The following is an 18,828-nucleotide window of genomic DNA, read 5'->3' on the forward strand; positions in this document are numbered from 1 at the left end:
TATATATATATATATATATATATATTCCTGGCTGTCTTAGAACTTTCTTTGTAGACCAGGCTGGTCTCACACTCCCAGAGATACACCTGCCTCTGCCTCTGCCTCTGCCTCTTGAGTGGTGGGATGAAAGGCATTGGGCTTCCACGCTGTTGTGGATTTGTTACACCACACCTAGCCTTTTTTTTTTCTTTTTTTAAGTTCTGTGTGTATGTGTCTATGTGAGTATCCTTGAAGGGGAAGGGGGTTGGATCTCTTGGAGCTGGAATTACAGGTGGTTGTGAGGCATCTGTCTGGTAATGGTGTTGGAGACCCAGCTTGGGTCCTCCAGAGAAGCAGAGCAGCAAGTTCTCTTTAACACTGAGCCATCTCATTACGTCCTAAGGTTTACATAATCATTTTCATTCTGTGTGTTTGTGCATGTGCGTGTGTGCATGTATAGGTGTGTGCATGTAGGGGCAGGGGCATCGGTGTACCTCTGTAATCATCTGGAGGTCAGAGAACAACTTTTGGAGGTCCATTCCTTCCACTCTGTGGGTACAGGAGATTGAACCGTCTTGTGGCATGGTGCCAGGTTCCAGCTCAGCCATCTTGCTGGCCCTCCTTTTATTTTTGAGTAGCTGTTCAGTCTTTCAGCATTTTAACAGTGTCTGGTCTCTCTGTGTCCTTAAACTTTGTGTTGTGAACTGTTTTTCAGGCATCGGCAGCCCTGGCTAGGAAGAAGGGGAAAGGTCTGCATAAGGACGTGGCTATCTTTTGGCACAAGAAGAAAATAAGTGAGTTTTCCACTCTTGTGTTCCCAGTCTGATGCTCTCTCTGTGCAGGGCCTTTGACGTGCAGGTGTGGGCTCTTATCCTAAGGGCAGCGGCGGCGCAGCTAGCTCCAGCTGCATCTCGGATCTCATAGCTGCTTCTTCGAGTTTTACAAACCTTGTTCTGACGCTTGTGTCTTCAGGTCCCAGCAAGAAACTCTTTCCCCTGAAGGAGAAGCTCGGGGACAGTGAAGCCAGCCAGGGCATCGAGGACTCCCCCTTTCAGCACTCGCCTCTCAGCAAGCCCATCGTGAGGCCTGCAGCCGGCAGCCTCCTCAGCAAAAGGTAGGACTCCTCTTCCCAGTACCTGTTGATGGAGGAGAAGCCGGGGAGAGCTCTGACGGTGAACTATGGGCAGGCGATGAAGAGCTGCTTTTGAATCTCCGCCCTCACAGTGCGTGGGTCTTCGCCGTTGCCAGCGTGATGGTGACTTGGTTTACTCTGAAGTCCCCCAGGCCCTAGGTCTTTGAAAAGCCCTCTTTGCAGTGGCACTAACGTCAAGCAGATTTTTTGTTTTAGGGAAAGCCTTATCTCAAAGCTGCAGTTTCTGCTCTAGTCCTTCATTTATGTTTTAAAAAATGTAATTGGGTGGTGGTGCTGTCCACCTTCATCCCAGCAGAGGCAAGGACTCTACCAACAGACTAACATTTCTCATCCCTCATCTCAGTGTCTGTAAGACTTGAAGGATTTCAGATTTACTAATTGCTCACTGCTCAGCCTAGATCACTCGCTCAAGCAATCCTGTGCCAGCCTTGTTAGGGCAACATCTCATTTATTTAGGCTTTGTGCTTTTTATTGTTTTGTTTTATTGGGGGGAGGGGAGTTGAGACAGGGTATTAGGACTCTGACTGTCCTAAAACTCATTATGTAGACTAGGCTGGCACTGAACTCACAGAGATCCACCTGCCTCTGTCTCTCTTGTGCTGGGATTAATAAAGTCACGTGTAACAACGCCTGGCTGGCTTCTTTAGTTTTTAACTCTGTATTTTCTTAACTTTTGAGGACCAAAATGCCTTGAAACATTAAGAAGTGGAAATGATACAAAGGCCCCAAATGTGTTGTCTTCTCCATAGCTCTCCAGTGAAGAAGCCAAGTCTTCTGAAGATTCACCAGTTTGAGGCCGATCCTTTTGACTCTGGATCTGAGGGCTCCGAGGGCCTTGGTTCTTGCGTGTCATCTCTTAGCACCCTGATAGGGACTGTGGCGGACACATCTGAGGAGAAGTACCGCCTTCTGGACCAGAGAGACCGCATCATGCGGCAAGGTATGACAAACAGAGACATAAGTTCCAGATTCCCTGGCAGGATTATATCAAGGCAGTTTCTAGGGAGCCACAGGGGCTCTACTACCGCCAAGTCTTGGGATTTCTGAGATTCTGTGCCTGGTATTACTGCACCCTGGTCTACTAGAAATGTGAGCTGTGTGTACTAATGTGTGATGACTACATATGCTTATATGTGTATGGAAGGATGCAGGGGAATTAACTGATTATTGGTAGAGAGGAACAGGTGTCTGAGAGGCAGAAGGGAGAGGGGATGCTCCATTTCAGGCACTGTTCCCCTTCGGAATGTTAAACCGTGAATGCGTTGCTCTCAGAGAATGTTAAATAACGTTACCAGTATACAGAACCCATATGGAAATCCATGGACTCATTTACAATTTTTTAAAATATTTATTTATTTATTGTTTTTGTTTTTGTTTTGTTTTGTTTTCAAGACAGGGTTCTCTGTATAGCCCTGGCTGTCCTGGAACTCACTTTGTAGACCAGGCTGTCCTGGAACTCAGAAATCCGCCTGCCTCTGCCTCCCTAGTGCTAGGATTAAAGGTGTGTACCACTACCGCCTGGCTACAATTTTTTTTTAAAGATTTATTTATTATTATATGTAGTACACTGTAGCTGTCTTTTTAGACATACCAGAAGAGGGCATCAGATCTCATTATGTATGGTTGTGAGCCACCATGTAGTTGCTGGCTGGCCTCAAACTCAGAAATCAGCCTGCCTCTGCCTCCCGAGTGCTGGGATTAAAGGTGTGCGCCACCGCACCCGGCACAGTCAGTGCTCTTAACTGCTGTGGCATCTCTCCAGTCCTCATTTACAATCTTTAAACATTCATTTTTATTTCCCTTGCATTGGTGTTTTGCCTGCATGTCTGTGCGAGGGTGTCAGATCCTCTGGATCTGGAGTTATAGACAGTTGTGAGCCACCATCTGTGTGCTGGGAATTGAACATGGGTCTTTGGAAGAGCAGCTTGTACTCTAGCCTCTAAGCCACCTCTGCAGCCCCTACAGGTTTCTCTTAAGTTTCAGCTGTATGAAATGTCTTTATAGCTATTAAGCCCATACTAGCTTTGAACGTACAGGGCTCCTCTCTCAGCCCCCTGAGATTGTATATACCTAGCACACCTGGCAGGATTTGCTATGTAAAGCTGTGAGTTAGTGTACCAATCACAGAGCTTTCTCAGCATGATGATGAAAACTGTCTCTATCATTTATAGGCTTGGTGATTTGTACATTTCTAATAAATTTGTTGTCTTAGGGTTTCTCTTGCTGCCATGAAACACTATGACCAAGAAGCAAGTTGGGGAGGAAAGAGTTTATTCAGCTCATACTTCCAGACCATAGTCTATCATGGAAGAAGTCAGGGCAGGAACTCACACAGGGCAGGATCCTGGAGAACAGGAGCTGACACAGAGGCCATGGACAAATGGCGCTTATTGGATTGCTTCCAATGGCTTGCTCATTCTGCTTATGGAACCCAGGACCAGCAGCCCAGAGATGGTACCCCCACTGTGGGCTGGGCTCTTCCTCATCAGTCACTGATTGAGATGCACTAACTATAGGGCCTACAGATGGATCTTATGGAGGCGTTTTATTGATTGAGTTTCCTTCTTCTCAGATGACTTTTGTTTGTGTCAAGTTGACATAAGAATCTCCACAAGGAAAACCTGGCTCAGTCACACATACCTCCACCCAGCACCTGGCCCGGTTGTAGCCTAGTGCTCTAGTGGAAGCAGGACAGTCCGCTGTACACAGTGAGCTCCAGGATAGCCTGAGCTGTGCTGTGGTACCCTGTCAGAAAACCAAAACCAAAAAATTCAAAGACGCTTATACTAAGGCTTAAAATTTCTAAAAGTGGAACTAAAATGTGTATATGCTGTTTGGAGGAGTTTCGCTTAAAACCTTTCATTCTGTGAGTAAAGAGTGGTCTGCTTCCTGAGGTAACAGGTGTTCCCAGTAACGGTACTTAGGTAACTTCATCATGCAGTTCTGAACACTTAACAGAATCCCAGGAGACTGGGGTATTTTACCCCTCCCTACCTCAGGGTTTCTCTGTGTATTGTAGACCAGGCTGGCCTTGAACTCACAGAGATCTGCCTGCCTCTGCCTCCCGGAAGTGCTGAGATTTAATGAAGGTGTGCGCCACTGTCGTCCAGCCTGCAGATGTACTTGTTGGTTACACTCCTGCATCATTATTGTGATTTCCCACCGAGGTCATGAGAATCACAGAGTGCTGGCAGAGCACACTTGTTTAAGTGAAAGTGATGTAACGCTCCGTCTGCTTCTAACATTTGAAACTTTCTTTTTATTTTGTGTGTATGAGTATCTTCTCTACATTTATGTCTGTGTACCATTTGTATGCCTGATGCCAATGACGGCCAGATCCCCTTGGACTGGAGTCATAGACAGTTGTGAGCTGCCATGTGGGTAGGGAATTAAGCCTAGGTCCTCTAGAAGAGCAGCTAATATTCTTAATCACTGAGCTGTCTCTCCAGTTCTGTCTTCCTTCCTGAGTCTGTAGTGAATGTGTTTGATTATTAGAGAGGGGGGTAGCCTTGGCTAGGGGCTTTTGTGAGCCAAGGTACCCATTGGCTGGCAGGGTGGGCTACGAGGCCTATCTCAGAGGCCCAAAGTTTAAGAAACATTTCTTTTCATGTGTGACTGTTCAGGGGGCAGTGCACAGATGAGACAGGATCTTATATATTCTAGACTAACCAGAACTCATTATGTGGCCCAGACTGGCCACACATTTAGGATCCCCTTGCCTCAGCCTCCTGAGTGCTGGGATCACAGGCTGATTTTTTTTTTTTTTCCCATTTTATGAAAGTATACTTCGTGAGTTCTTAGTACTCCTGTGATGCACGCACCCTTACCTTTGGCTTGGTGTCATTCAGCTCGAGTGAAGAGGACAGACTTGGACAAAGCCAGGGCATTTGTTGGGACGTGCCCTGACATGTGTCCCGAGAAGGAGCGGTACTTGAGGGAGACCCGGAGCCAGCTGAGCGTGTTTGAAGTTGTCCCAGGGACTGACCAGGTAGAACTCTGTGTGTCCTAATGATCTCTGCTTTTTTCCTGTTGTTTTGATTTTGACTTTTAAAAATGTATTTATTTACTCTATAAGTGCAAATGTGTGTGCGTGTAGTGCATGTGTGCCACAAAGACTAGTGTAAGGGTAACTTACAAGAGCAGCTTTTCTCCTTCCACTGTTCTGACGACTGAACTCAGCCTTGTGTTGCGTGCCCTCACCCACACTGAACAATCCAGCTGGGCTCCTATTGTTTTGTTTCTGGTTTTGGATTTTGGAGACAGGGTTCCTCTACATATTCCTGGCTGGCCTAGAGCTCACTGTGTGACCAGGCTGGCCTCAAACTCAGAGATCTGCCACCTCTGCTTTTGACCACTGGGATTGAAGGTGTGTGCACCGACACCACCACTCAGCACCATTTTTGCTTCTAAGTTGTTTTCTTTTCCCAAGATACTAACTATTAAATGAGTGTGTCGAAGGGCATGGCCTCCCTCACCTGAGCTAGAGTGCGTGTTCTGAGTTGTTTGCCAAGAATTTGCACCAGTCTGCATTCTTGTGCCCTTCAGATTTGCTCGACCCAGGGTCCCCAGCCCAGCAACATGCCTCACCATAGACCCAGGACTGATCCACAGAGCAGCCAGCAGATAAGCAGGGACCTCATCTCTGCACCTACACACGTTTGTTATCTTTTGTGTCTGTACATTCCTGGGAAGTTGCACCTGCTCCATCAGGCCTTGACCCACAGAGCTCTGCCCTAACCCTTTCTGGTCTTCACTCCCCATCTCTGGTTTATTTATGGTGTGTTGGTTTAACTTGACACTTGAACACAGATGAGATCTTTCCTGTTGCCTGAGCCCCTTTACCTGTCACAGCTGTGCTTTGGGCGGGCTGACGTGTCTTCACTTAGATTTCTGTTCCTCTGGATGCCTTGTTATATTTGCCCGACTCAAGTTTCTTAGCTTACATTGTCCTTGAAATGTCTCAGTTTAACAGAGCATTCTCATCTAAGAGTTACATTCTCAAACATTGTTCTCATTGGGATGTATGTCTTAGGGTTTTACTGCCTTGAAGAGACACCATGACCTAGGCAAGTCTTATAAGGGACAATTTAATTGGGGCTGGCTTACAGGTTCAGAGGTGCAGTCCATTGTCATCAAGGTGGGAAGCATGGCAGTGTCCAGGCAGGCATGGTGCTGGAGGAGCTGAAAGTTCTATCACTTGAGAGTTCTATCTTGATTAGAGGGCAGTAAGGAGAAGACTCCCTCTGTAGGCAGCAAGGAGGAGGCTCTCTCCCATACTGGGTGGACCCTGAGCATAGGAGGCCTCAGAGCCCACCTAAGCAGTGACACACTCCTCCATCAAGGGCATGCCTCCTCCAATAAGGCCACACTTCCTAATAATGCCACACCCTATGGCCAGGCCTTCAAACCTCCACAATGTGTGTGTGATTTTCTCCTGCATCTTAAGGTCCAAAAACTGCCATAAAGCAGTTTGTCCCTACTTCTTGCCCGTAGGTGGACCATGCAGCAGCCGTGAAGGAGTACAGCCGGTCCTCTGCAGATCAGGAGGAGCCTCTGCCACATGAGCTGAGACCCTCAGCAGTTCTCAGCAGGACCATGGACTACCTGGTGACCCAGATCATGGACCAAAAGGAAGGCAGCCTTCGGGATTGGTATGACTTCGTGTGGAACCGCACCCGGGGTATACGGAAGGTAACTGCTCCCCACTCAGATGACGGAAATGCCTGTAGATTTACAAAGTGAACTTCTAACTTTTTGTTTTACGTGGATATTTTTATCTGGAACAAAAATATAATTTTATTTGAGCCATTATAAAACTGTATTTCATTGTTTCGTTGCGTTTGTTTCAAGTTGAAATGTAGTTCAACTCATAATCATAATTTTTTTCTCAAAGTTGACTCTGCATGGATCTTGTGTTTGTGTCTTCTGTGTGTGTGCTCAGTGCATGTGTGTGTAGGTAATTCTCCCCTCTAACCTTGAACAGGACATCACACAGCAGCACCTCTGTGATCCCCTGACAGTGTCTCTGATCGAGAAGTGTACCCGATTTCACATTCATTGTGCCCACTTTATGTGTGAGGAGCCTATGTCTTCCTTTGATGCCAAGATCAACAATGAGAACATGACCAAGTGTCTACAGAGTCTGAAGGAGATGTACCAGGACCTGAGGAACAAGGGTGTTTTTTGTGCCAGTGAAGCAGAGTTCCAGGGCTACAATGTCCTGCTTAATCTCAACAAAGGAGACATTTTGAGGTATGTTTTCAGATTCAGAAGTTGGGCTTTGATGTATAGAAGTTTTGTAGTGCAGTTGGCAAATTGAGTCAGGTGTAAACATTGGGAGCAAGTACTGAGACCCGTGTGCTCTATATAATCCCTCCATGTTCATTCCTGAGTGGGAGCCTCCCAGGGATGCAGGAGGAAACGAGGCACGTAAGTTGGGAAGTCCCTTAGAGTTGTTGGCAGTTCAGCTTTCAGAATGCTTTGTTAGAAATACTAGAAGGATGGGTTAAATGAAATCAGAATAGATCAGTTACTGGAAAGAATGGATTTGAAATGCAGACCTGACATTTCAGTAGATATATAGATGAGAAATACAGGGAAACTAACATGGAAAGTGATGCAGGAAGATGCCAAACACCCTTTGGCCACCTGTGTACATATGTGGGTGCACATAAATACACACAAGTTATGTTTTCTGTTCTGCTGTTTTGCTAACAGCTGCCAATCAATTGGCCAAATTATTCTTTACTTGTTTATCATCCTCTTAATTTGTCATTTTATTTATTTATTTATTTTGTTTCTTTGAGACAGGGCTTCTCTGTGTAGCCTTAGCTGTCCTTGAACTTATTCTGTAGCTCAGACTGGGATTAAAGGCACATGCCACCATGCCCAGCTGTTTATTATCTTTTTAAGATTTTCATTTAGTGTTGTTTTTAATTGTGTATAGTATGTGTCTGTGTGTAAACATATGGAAATGAATGCAGGGTCCTGTCAGGGCTGGAAGAGGGTGTCTGGTATCCTGGAGCTGAAGTTGCAGGCAGCTGTGAGGCACCTGACATGGGTGCTAGCAGTCTAACTTGGCTCCTTTGCAGGAGAAGCAAGTGCTTTTAACCGTTGAGCCATCCTTCCAGCCCCACAGCTTATTACCTCTTTAAAGAAACACTTTTAAAACCACACATGTAAACCTATTAGAAGTTCAAAGCCATCCTTGTGAACTACATAGTGAACTTGAATTTCACCTAGGATACAGAAGATTCTGTCTCAAGTGAATGGATGGCTGGATGGCTGGGTGGCTGGGTGGGTGGGTGGATGGGTGGATGGATAGATAGATGGACAAACGGATGGACAGATGGATGAAGACTGTAGAGTACCTGCTGAGTGTGAGAATGGCAGCTCTGGTTATGGAGCTTATGGTTTGTGTCACCATTCAGACTTGCTGTCACAGGACTGCTGAAACCTAGTTATCATCAGATTGATTAAGACCAGCGGCCTGACCCTCTGCCTTCCTAACTTACAGAGAAGTGCAGCAGTTCCACCCTGACGTTAGGAACTCCCCAGAGGTGAACTTCGCTGTCCAGGCTTTTGCTGCATTGAACAGCAATAATTTTGTGAGATTTTTCAAACTGGTCCAGTCAGCTTCTTACCTGAATGCGTGCCTGTTACACTGTTACTTTAATCAGGTAAGTAGAGCCCCTGCTAGCCAGGTAAGAACAGGAACAATAGCTACTGTAGTGTTGAAGTGCTTCTCTGTCCTATACTCTTCCCTCTGGGCAGCCAGCTGTCAACTCATGTGACCTGGCACAGCCCAGCGAGGTGTTTCTGCTTTAATCTTGTATGATGGGATACCATGGCTCTCCACTAGGAGGGGCCATGCAGTGCAAACGTGGCTCTGTGTCTCACAGAAGCCTTTGGAGTGACAGGTTGAATTCATGAAAGCAAACCCCAAACCACAAATCCTATATTGTACAAAAGCCTTAACTTTGAAATCATTAGTATTAATAACATTTTTGAGAGAACAGTAGCATAGAAAGACTTTGGAAAAAACAGTTTTGGGGAGTGAGGCTGAGCTGTGTTTCCACTCTGCCCTGCTGTGCCTTGGCATGACAGAGGCCTTCAGAAGACCGCTTGCTCCTCTGTGGTGAGAAGTGAGCAGCAGCAGCAGCAACAGCAGCAGCACTCTGCCTTCCCAGAGCTTGCCCTGCTTGGGAACATGCTGCCTCGGGTCTGCAGGTGTCTGCTAGCAGGAAGAACTGGGAGCTATTACAGCCTCTGATCACACCAAGTCCTGGAAACGCTGAATGTTAGCACAGTCATAGTCTAGGCAAAGAATTCATTTTTAGGAGTTGTATTTTTTTTTTAACTTTTTAGTTTTTGAGATTATAATACAGTTACGTCATTTATCTCCTCCCTGTCCTCCCTCTAAACTCTCCCATGTTCCAGTCCTTACTCCTTTTCAAATTCATGGCTTCTTTCTTCATAAATTGGTGTATATGTGTCTATGTGTTTATGTATTAGTGCATCTGTCTGTCTGTCTACACACACAACACACACACACACACACACACACACACACACACACCCCTTAATATAAGGACACCATGCTCAGTCTGGATAATGTCTGTAGATTTTCGGGGCTGACCACTTGGTGAGCTCTTCCCTGGGGAAGACTGTTTCTCCCACACTCAGCGTCCTTTAGCTGCCTGTTGTTCTGTGTGTAGGGTTGGGGCCTGCGGGGCTTTCCCCTGTCCGCATTAGCATGTCTGTTGCTGGTGTCCTTGTTGAACTCATGCTTAGACAGTCATGCTGGTGAGTCTTCATGAAGGTAGTAGCTTCTGATTCTGACACAATGTTATGACAAACCTCCTGGCCCTCTGGATTCTACAGCCTCTCCTCCCCGTCTCCCACAAGGATCCCTGAGCCTTAGGTGTGGAAGCCGGGTTGTAGTTGCACCCTGTGGCATTGGGTCCAACAACTCTGCATTTTGGTTGGCTGTGGTTTTCTAGAATTGTTTCCATCTTGCAAAGAGACGTTTCCTCGATGAGGGTGAGGACACAGGACAGCTATGTAGTAAAGTGGCAGTTACAGGAAGGTCCATAACTTCACCAGCCTGGGAAGGCGGCCAGGTTTCCTGTACCAGGAATTGATTGCCCTCTGTCTGAGCAGGCCTTAAGTCTAGCTGGAGAGCTATTGGTTACTACCAGGCTATGTGTGTCACCAACACACCTGGAAAGGAGGTTGCCACTGGGGAGCTCTGCATCTGCTTCTCTGTGTCATTACAGTTTATGTGTACCCATTTGCAGCGTGACAGCGGAGCAAGTCAGGGCAGCTTCTCTCACTCTCCAGCAGCAGGCCTGCCCTTCACAGCCCCAAGCCTCTAAGCTTTCCTTGTGGTCACTTCTGTTTCCTGTCTCTCAAGTCTGCATAATCCAGAGAATCTTAAGTCAAGCCAAAGTCATTTGTCTGTCCATTGCCCAAATGTTTTCAGTCCAAATGACATCTGGTGTTGTCTTGTACATTGTGGCAAGCTTTTTCCAAACTTCTGTCTTCTATACTGTTGCCTTCTCAGGGTGACAGATGTCTGTCACCCTGAAGCAGATGGTTAGTCATGAACTTCCTGGTCCAGAGCAGTGCTGTGTCATATTAGTGGTTGTCCTCAAGCAGCTAAGGAGGGAGAGAATAGTATTACTCATTTTTAAAGGAGTAGTATTAGTATATTATTGGCTACTGTAGGTAGCTTCAAATAAGTAAAATTGGGATTTTTTTAAAGAATTTTATATGTGGATATTTAAAGACTTATTTATTTTATGTATATGACTGTACCGTTACTGTCTTCAGACACACCAGAAGAGTGCATCAGATCCTATTACAGATGGTTGTGAGCCACCATGTGGTTGCTAGGATTTGAACTCAGGACCTCTGGAAGAACAGTCAGTGCTCTTAACCGCTGAGCCATCTCTCCAGCCCAAACCAGGATTTTTTTTTTTTTTAAGAAGACCTTTCCACTGGTGGTGGTCTCCCTCGTCCTGAGTCTTAGGCCCCTTCCCCTTGCTCTTTTGGCCCAGCTCTAGCTGCCACAGTGCCTTTCTATTTCCTTACTTAGCAAAGCTCACCCTGATCTCTCTCAGGCTCGTATGCCCTCAGACTGCCTTTCTTCTTTGTTGTATATAATTATTTTTTAAGATTTATTTATTTATTTATTTATTTTATGTCTATGAGTACACCATTGCTCTCTTCAGACACACCAGAAGAGGGTGTCAGATCCCATTATAGATGGTTGTGAGCCACCATGTGGTTGCTGGGATTTGAACTCAGGACCTCGGGAAAAGCAGACAGGGCTCTTAACTACTGAGCCATTTCTCCAGTTTGTCTATAATTTCTATTAAGTGTTCTTTACATATTTACCATCATTGCTCTAGTCTCTTCCCTAGCATGCCAGTAGTGTGGACATGGGAACTTTGTTGGTTTTGTCTGCATTGTACTCTGAGCATTAAGAATACAGCCAGGCATGTACACACACACACTCTCTCTTTCTCTTTTTAAGATTTATTTATTTATTATGTATAAGTACATTGTAGCTTCTTCAGACACACCAGAAGAGGGCAACCAGATCTCATTACAGATGGTTGTGAGCTACCATGTGGTTGCTGGGAATTGAACTCAGGACCTTCGGAAGAGCAGACAGTGCTCATACCCACTGAACCATCTCTTTAGCCCCTTCATATGCTGTCTTGAGTGTTGTTGGCAATTAATGACCACTGGGAGGAAACAGACAGCATAAGCGCCCAGAGGCCCCGAAACCTAACCAGACTTCCTTTAGGATTTTCCCGTTTTCTTTGGTTGTCTTGATTTCATTACACTGCTATGAATCCATTTTGTTTTCATACTTAATTTAATGTCTTGCATTTTTTCCCCTTGCATTCCATAGATTCCCATAGTTTCATTACCTCAGCTACTTCTGGCTCAGGGGATGTTGGACACTCGGTTTTCATGCCCTTCCCTTGGTAGATGCATGCTAGTTTTTCTTACAAGTAAAACTTTGCATACCATCTTTTTCTTTGGGGCCATTTTCACAGTAGTCTTTCCTGAGCATCTGAGTGTCTGTAAGCTCAGGCAAGAGCTTGAACGGGAACTGAGCTGTAGCAGGGGCTCATGATTGTGTGGCCGACTATCTGTGGCTTTTCTCTGAGCTTGCACTGACACGCTTCTTTCAGATCCGCAAGGATGCCCTCCGGGCACTCAATGTTGCGTACACTGTAAGCACACAACGCTCTACCATCTTCCCCCTGGATGGTGTCATCCGCATGCTGCTGTTCAGAGATAGTGAAGAGGCGACAAACTTCCTCAATTACCATGGCCTCACTGTAGCTGATGGGTAAGAGCTGAGACTGTACCTATGTCCTTCCGTCTTTTCTTCCCCCTCCCCTCTTTTCCTTTTTCCTTTTCTGATAAAGTCTGCTTGCTGGGCTCTTCTGTGTGCAGCTTTCCTACTGTGAAACTAGGGGCATTCCCAATGGACATGGGGCCAGACCAAGTTCATTTTTGTTTAAGATAGGGTCTCCCTGTGTAGTCCTGGCTGGCCTGAACCTTGTGTGTAGACCAGGCTGGCCTCACTCAGACTCATAGAGATCCACCTGTCTGTGCCTCCTAAGTGGTAGAATTAAAGGTGTACATACCAGGGATTTGGGAATAAAAAACCCAGACCAACTTCTTTCTTATTCCCAAGTCATTGTTTTTCATCAGTTAGCTGAGAACCTAAAGATAAAGATTAAGTCTTTTCTATTTTCTTCATTGAAGATTGACTTTGTTCACCCATCTTTGGCCCCTGCACACCTGATAGAGGAGCTGGGTAGGCCAGTAGGCAATGGCAAGACCTTCTGTTCCTATAGTCAGGGTGAGACTGGTGATGCTCACAAACTGTTGTCCCAACAAATGGCACCATTACAGTTGGCATCCTCTGTTTCCTCGGCCCACCTGCAGCTCTTCCCTCTCACTCTATCCTCAGGGAGTGCTGTGGCTTTGAATGAGTGGGATGCCATCATTCAAAAGGAGCCCTGGGTCACGATTCCCTGAGACTGGACGCTTTTTCATCTGATACCCGTCCAGTCTTGCTTTGATCAGGGGGTCGAGTAGTTTTGTGTGAGGAGGCTTAGCCGTCTTCTTTCCCTGCTGACTACTTTCTGTGCTCTTTGTGGTCTGGGTAGCTGTGTCGAGCTGAATCGGTCAGCATTCTTGGAACCGGAGGGATTATGCAAGGCCAGGAAGTCAGTGTTTATTGGCCGGAAGCTGACGGTGTCAGTTGGGGAAGTTGTGAATGGAGGGCCACTGCCCCCTGTTCCTCGCCACACACCTGTGTGCAGCTTCAACTCCCAGAATAAGTACGTTGGCGAGAGCCTGGCTACAGAGCTGCCCATCAGCACTCAGAGATCATCTGGTGGAGACTCAGCAGGTGAGTCAAGTTGTATGTTTTCCCTCTTGGAAGCCTCCCTGTCTCTTGAAGTTTCTGTCTTGGCCAGATGCTTAAATATCTCTTCCTTGGCCTGGATCTGGAGTTTTGAAGCCCCTGTTAGAGCTTGTGATACTACAGTGCCGTTTCCCTCTGCTCCTCACACTACAGATAGCTGTGTCCTTTTGTAGAGACTGTAGTTATGTGCTCTGCTAACAAGTGTCTTCAGCACCTGTGTGTCTTTCTAGGTGGTGGCAGAGGAGAGGAGTATGAGGCAGAGGTGGACGTGCCAACATTGGCGGTCCTCCCACAGCCGCCTCCTGCATCCTCAGCCACGCCGGCGCTTCACGTCCAGCCACTGGCCCCAGCCGCAGCACCCAGCCTTTTCCAGGCCTCCACGCAGCCTGAGGTGCTGCTTCCAAAGCCTGCGCCTGTGTACTCTGACTCGGTAGGGATCGTGCATGTTAAAGCTTCATGAAGTCTGTAGCATTCTGTGTAAGGGTGCTGTGTTGCTTGGTCTCATTAGATAGGAGCCGGAGTCAGGAGGGTGAGGGGGAAAGGCTGGATCTACTCAGTCAGAGCCTCAGGTGGCTGAGGTAGGGCCACTGCCTTCAGATACCGACAGGGGCCCATCTTCATCCTAGCAGTCAGAGCTACACTTGAGTGCCTCCTCCCATACCAAGCTGGACGATGCATGACTGTTCTGCTCATGTGCGACACCCAGCAAATGGGCTGTCCTGGGCCTGTGGGTCACGACACTGCTTTGTACCTGTCGGCAGAGGGAGGCTTTGGTTTTGAGCAGATCTTGTTTGTTGCACAAGTGGGGACTTGATTGTGTCTCACTGGCCTCTCAGGCAGATGCTGGACACTGACCCTACTGGAGGGTCAGAGGGTCTAGAGGGAAAGTCCATAGGTCACAGGGATTGAGGACGTAATGTGCACAATTGCAGAAGTGGCTGAGGTAATGAATAAAGGTGCTGTGGGGGCCACCTACAGGGCAGTCCTCAGCAGGCTTGCTTGCCCTCACCTCCGTGGAAGGCATCTTTCTGTTGTCCAGAGTCTTCCTGAAGCCCTCTGCACTAAGGCCCCTGTGCTTTGCTGGGAATACCTTCACAAATGTCACTAAGAAGTCTTCACCCAAGATGTCTGCCTGATGTGACCCCATGCTGCTCTCTCCTTAGGACCTGGTACAGGTGGTGGACGAGCTCATCCAGGAGGCTCTGCAAGTGGACTGTGAGGAAGTCAGCTCTGCTGGGGCAGCCTACGTAGCTGCAGCTCTGGGGTGAGTGATGACTAGCGTGTCAGCCTTTCTTGCTTGGCTGACGGTTACTTTCTGGGCACAGTCATGTCCTTCCTAATAAGGCTGTTCTCTCTTACCAGCAAGTCCCAGTTCCATGTGCTTAAGATCCACGGTGACAATTTCAGGGACTTTGCACCTCTCTGAGGCCTAAATGTTTCCTCTGGTCTCCAGGGCGGTACGGTTTCTCCTGTTTCTGACCTTTAGTTCTTATTAGTATGTAATCATTTGTGATTCCTTCTTTAAATGGTTCAAGTCTCAATTATTTGATTGTTTATTTTATGTGTTGAAGGGTTTTGCTTGCAGGTATATGTGTACTCCATGTATACCCAGTACCTGCAGAGGGCAGAAGGCGGCATCAGCTGATGTTACAGATGGTTGTGAGGTGTCCTGTGGGTACTGAGAATCGAACTCAGGTCCTCTGGAATACTCCGTGCTCCTAACTGCTGAGCCGTCTCTCCAGTACTACCCTTTTATTTTAGTGGGGAGTTGCTTTTGAACCAGACACTGTGTAGACCGTGCTGGCCTCCAGCTCCTTGAGATCAGCCTGCTTCTGCTCCCCCTAGTTCTGGGGCTGAAGCTATTCTTCACCATCCCAGCCTGTAGCCTTGAACTCCTGACCGCCGCCCCTAGCCTCCTGAGCACCAGGATTGCAGGCGTGCACTGCCAGTCTGTCCATCCGTCTGGGAGTGGTGGTTCTCTGTATCCCATCCCGTTCTTTGTGACAGGGAGTGGCATCTCACTAAAGCCTGACTTGTATGTCCCTCATGACTGGCGGCGGTGCTCTTTTTCTGTCCTTTTTGCTCTTCTATGTTTTCCTGGAACTGTAAGTAACTTGTTGGCCTTCTACTTGAGCTATTTGTGGTCGACTTGTAGGAGCTTCCTTATATTCTGGATGTTAATCTCTTATCAGACACAGAAGTGCATGTATTTTCTCTCATTCTCTGGGTGGTCTTTTTTCCTGTTTCAGCCTCCACCTCTCAAGTACAACCTGGCAGGTAGCCACGCCTGACGCAGACAGCACTGAGGTGTGAACCTTTGGGCCTGTTAGACAAGCACTCTACCAACTGAGCCACCACCCTGGCCCCTGACCCCTGACCCCTGACCCCGGCTTCTCTTCTCGCCTCTTGTAACGTCTCTAATGCATACAAGAGTCAAACCTTTATGGAGTCTAATCATTCTAATGTTTCTTTTGTTACCCGGGCCTTTAGGGTCTTACCTAGGAAATTACTGCCAAATCCAATGTCATGAAAATATTCGTGTTTCCTTCTACAAGTTTTATAGCTTATGTTTTTTCTTTGCTTTGTCTGTTTGTTTGTTTGTGCATTTGTTTGGACGGTGTCTCAGTTTGGGGCCCTGGCTTACCTGAACTCAGTGTGTAAACCAGACTGTCCCGGAGATGCTCAAATGACCAACAGGGCCTGGAGTTGTAGCGCAAACTGTTTCTGTCCTTACTACTAGGGATTCTCTCTCATTCCTGAATCTAAGCAATATACTTTGTGAAACTAGTTTACCATTTCATTTACAAAAATAAGATTATTTACGATAAGAGATATGATAAACCCACTCCTGTATTTTTTTAACTTAGTTTTTAAACTTGATTACTCTTGAACTCCATTGTAAATTATATCTTTTGAACTATATAATTGCAAAAGTCACAGAATCATCATGTATATGTGTATGTATGCATGTGTGTGTACATATGTATATATATATATATATGTATATATTACTATATATATGTACAGTATTAGTATTAAGACGATTGCAGCTTTGTGAGGTAGTAAGTATAGTTGTATTTCTTTGCTGTAGATGCTTTTTTAGAAGAACTTTAATTTTGTTTATTATTAATTATTACTATTATTCAGGTTACCTGCTAGCACAGCATGGCAGCTTTACAGCTGAGCCGTCTTGCCCACCTGTGATTGGTTTCATGTATTGAGGTCTCTGCCTTCTAGAGACAAGTCTCCCATGGCAGGAGAGAATGGTGGCTCGCTGTTGTCTGGGTTTGAATGCCGTCTGCTTTGTTTTGTTAAGCGTTTCCAATGCTGCTGTGGAGGATCTGATTACTGCTGCGACCACGAGCATTCTGAGGCACGTTGCCGCTGAGGAAGTTTCCATGGAAAGGCAGAGACTAGAGGAAGAGAAGCAACGGGCTGAGGAGGAAAGGTGGGTGTGTCTTGCTCCTATAGACGGGCATGGAGGTCAGTTTGCCCCAGCCCTGACCTCTGACTTCTGATAGCCCTTCTGTCACCTGACCCTGTTGGACCATTCACCACCCTAATGATTTGACTAAGGGAAGGGTGTGTGTGTGTGTGTGTGTGTGTGTGTGTGTGTGTGTATTTATGTATGTGTGTGTGTCTGTGTGTGTGTGTGGTATGTGGTGTGTGTGTATCTGTGTCTGTGTGTGTTGGGGGATGGATGGCATATTGTTGTGTGTGCAGGTTCCTCTGGAGGCCAAAAGAGGGTGTTAGGTCTCTGGAGCTGTAACTACAGACAATTATGAGCAGTGCCATGTGGGTACTGGGACCTGAACCTGCAAAAACGCTATGCGTTCTTAACCACTGAACCATTTCTCCAGCCCGCATCGATTTTTATTATTCTTTAAGTATTATCTTTGTGCTTTTCTTCCGTTTACCCCTAGGTTGAAGCAAGAGAGAGAACTGATGTTAACTCAGCTGAGCGAGGGCCTGGCTGCAGAGCTGACAGAACTCACGGTGACAGAGTGTGTGTGGGAAACCTGCTCTCAGGAGCTAAAGTGAGTGACATACTGTGTCCTGACTGTCAGGAGGAAGGAGGGACTGTGGTCAAGCTGGTTGTAATAATGGGTATGCATATCATGGTCTCTCTTTCTAGTCCTGGCTGTCCTGTAGACAGGCTGGTCTTGGCCTCAGACACGGAGAGCTCCATCTGCCTAGCTTCCCAAGTACTGCATCAAAGGCTTCTAGACAAATGTAGTGTGCTGTTCTGATAGGGAGGCCCTCTGAGTCAGTGTCCTTATCAGGAAGCATGAGATGTGTCTGTCGGCAGATTTACTAGAGAACCTTTGTATAGTAGGCCATATGCCATTATTCTTCAACTAAGGGAGCCTTTCTTTCTTTTCTTTTTTTCCCCCCTTCCCTTTCCCCATCTTGCTCTGGTCCCCGAGAGCGGGGATAGGGATTGTTTGTTTATTTATTTGTTTGTCTGTTTGTTTGTTTCTCTCTCATTACGGATGGTTGTGAGCCACCATGTAGTTGCTGGGATTTGAACTCTTGACCTCCAGGAGCCCTCAGCGCTCTTAACCGCTGAGCTATCTCACCAGCCCTAAGGAAGCCTTTCTAAACTTGTTGTGTGTGAGGCTTCCTTGGCCTTTCCACTTGAGAGCTGTTGAGCTTCAGGAAAGGAAGGAAGTGTGCTGTTGAGGAAGGTCTGCCCTGTGCTTCTGTCCTGCTGAGAGCATTCACTGGACGGAGCACAGTGCACGGCACAGGGCCCACCGCTCAGAGGCAGTGTGTTTGCAGTCCGTGTTCTTCCTAGTCCGAGACTTGGGAGCCTGTCTCTCCAGTTGCTATAAGGAAGAGATTTCACAAAACAATGTCAAATGTCCATTCTCTGAGGCAGGATCACACTTTGTAGCCCAGAATGGCCTAGCACTTACTATGTAGTTCATGTTGGTCTTGAACTTGGGTTATTCTCCTATGTGAGCCTCCCATGTACTAGATTAATTTAGTATATCATTTGTTTTGTTTTGTTTTCTGAGACAAGGTCTCACTATGTAGTCCTGGCTGGCCTTGAACTCACTTTGTTACCTGGGTAGTCTTGAAAGACTCTAGGACTCCCAAGGGGAGACACCCACTCAAGCCTCGGGACAGCCGCGCACCCAAGAAGACACTGGGACTAAACTTAAGATGTAGAGAGTAAGATTTAATACAGCAGCAACAAGAAAGCACATAAAAAGCACATAAACCAGAGCTC

The 18,828-nt window shown here is 46.7% G+C and overlaps 1 protein-coding gene across 2 annotated transcripts in view; it reads left to right on the plus strand.

The window, feature by feature from the left end:
- The window catches only part of Mcm3ap (minichromosome maintenance complex component 3 associated protein), a 46,962-nt gene that overhangs the window by 6,602 nt on the left and 21,532 nt on the right, over positions 1-18,828 (plus strand). For both annotated transcript variants that reach the window (XM_021173988.2, XM_021173990.2), the window contains exons 4-16: positions 695-773; positions 952-1,093; positions 1,882-2,072; positions 4,981-5,120; positions 6,626-6,823; positions 7,116-7,384; positions 8,649-8,811; positions 12,343-12,503; positions 13,333-13,577; positions 13,823-14,022; positions 14,756-14,856; positions 16,909-17,040; positions 17,516-17,629. In XM_021173988.2, the coding sequence (XP_021029647.1) occupies positions 695-773; positions 952-1,093; positions 1,882-2,072; positions 4,981-5,120; positions 6,626-6,823; positions 7,116-7,384; positions 8,649-8,811; positions 12,343-12,503; positions 13,333-13,577; positions 13,823-14,022; positions 14,756-14,856; positions 16,909-17,040; positions 17,516-17,629 (2,135 nt within the window). The remainder of the gene's footprint in view (positions 1-694; positions 774-951; positions 1,094-1,881; positions 2,073-4,980; positions 5,121-6,625; positions 6,824-7,115; positions 7,385-8,648; positions 8,812-12,342; positions 12,504-13,332; positions 13,578-13,822; positions 14,023-14,755; positions 14,857-16,908; positions 17,041-17,515; positions 17,630-18,828) is intronic.

Source organism: Mus caroli, chromosome 10 (assembly GCF_900094665.2).
Source record: "Mus caroli chromosome 10, CAROLI_EIJ_v1.1, whole genome shotgun sequence".
NCBI classification, from domain to species: domain Eukaryota; kingdom Metazoa; phylum Chordata; class Mammalia; order Rodentia; family Muridae; genus Mus; species Mus caroli.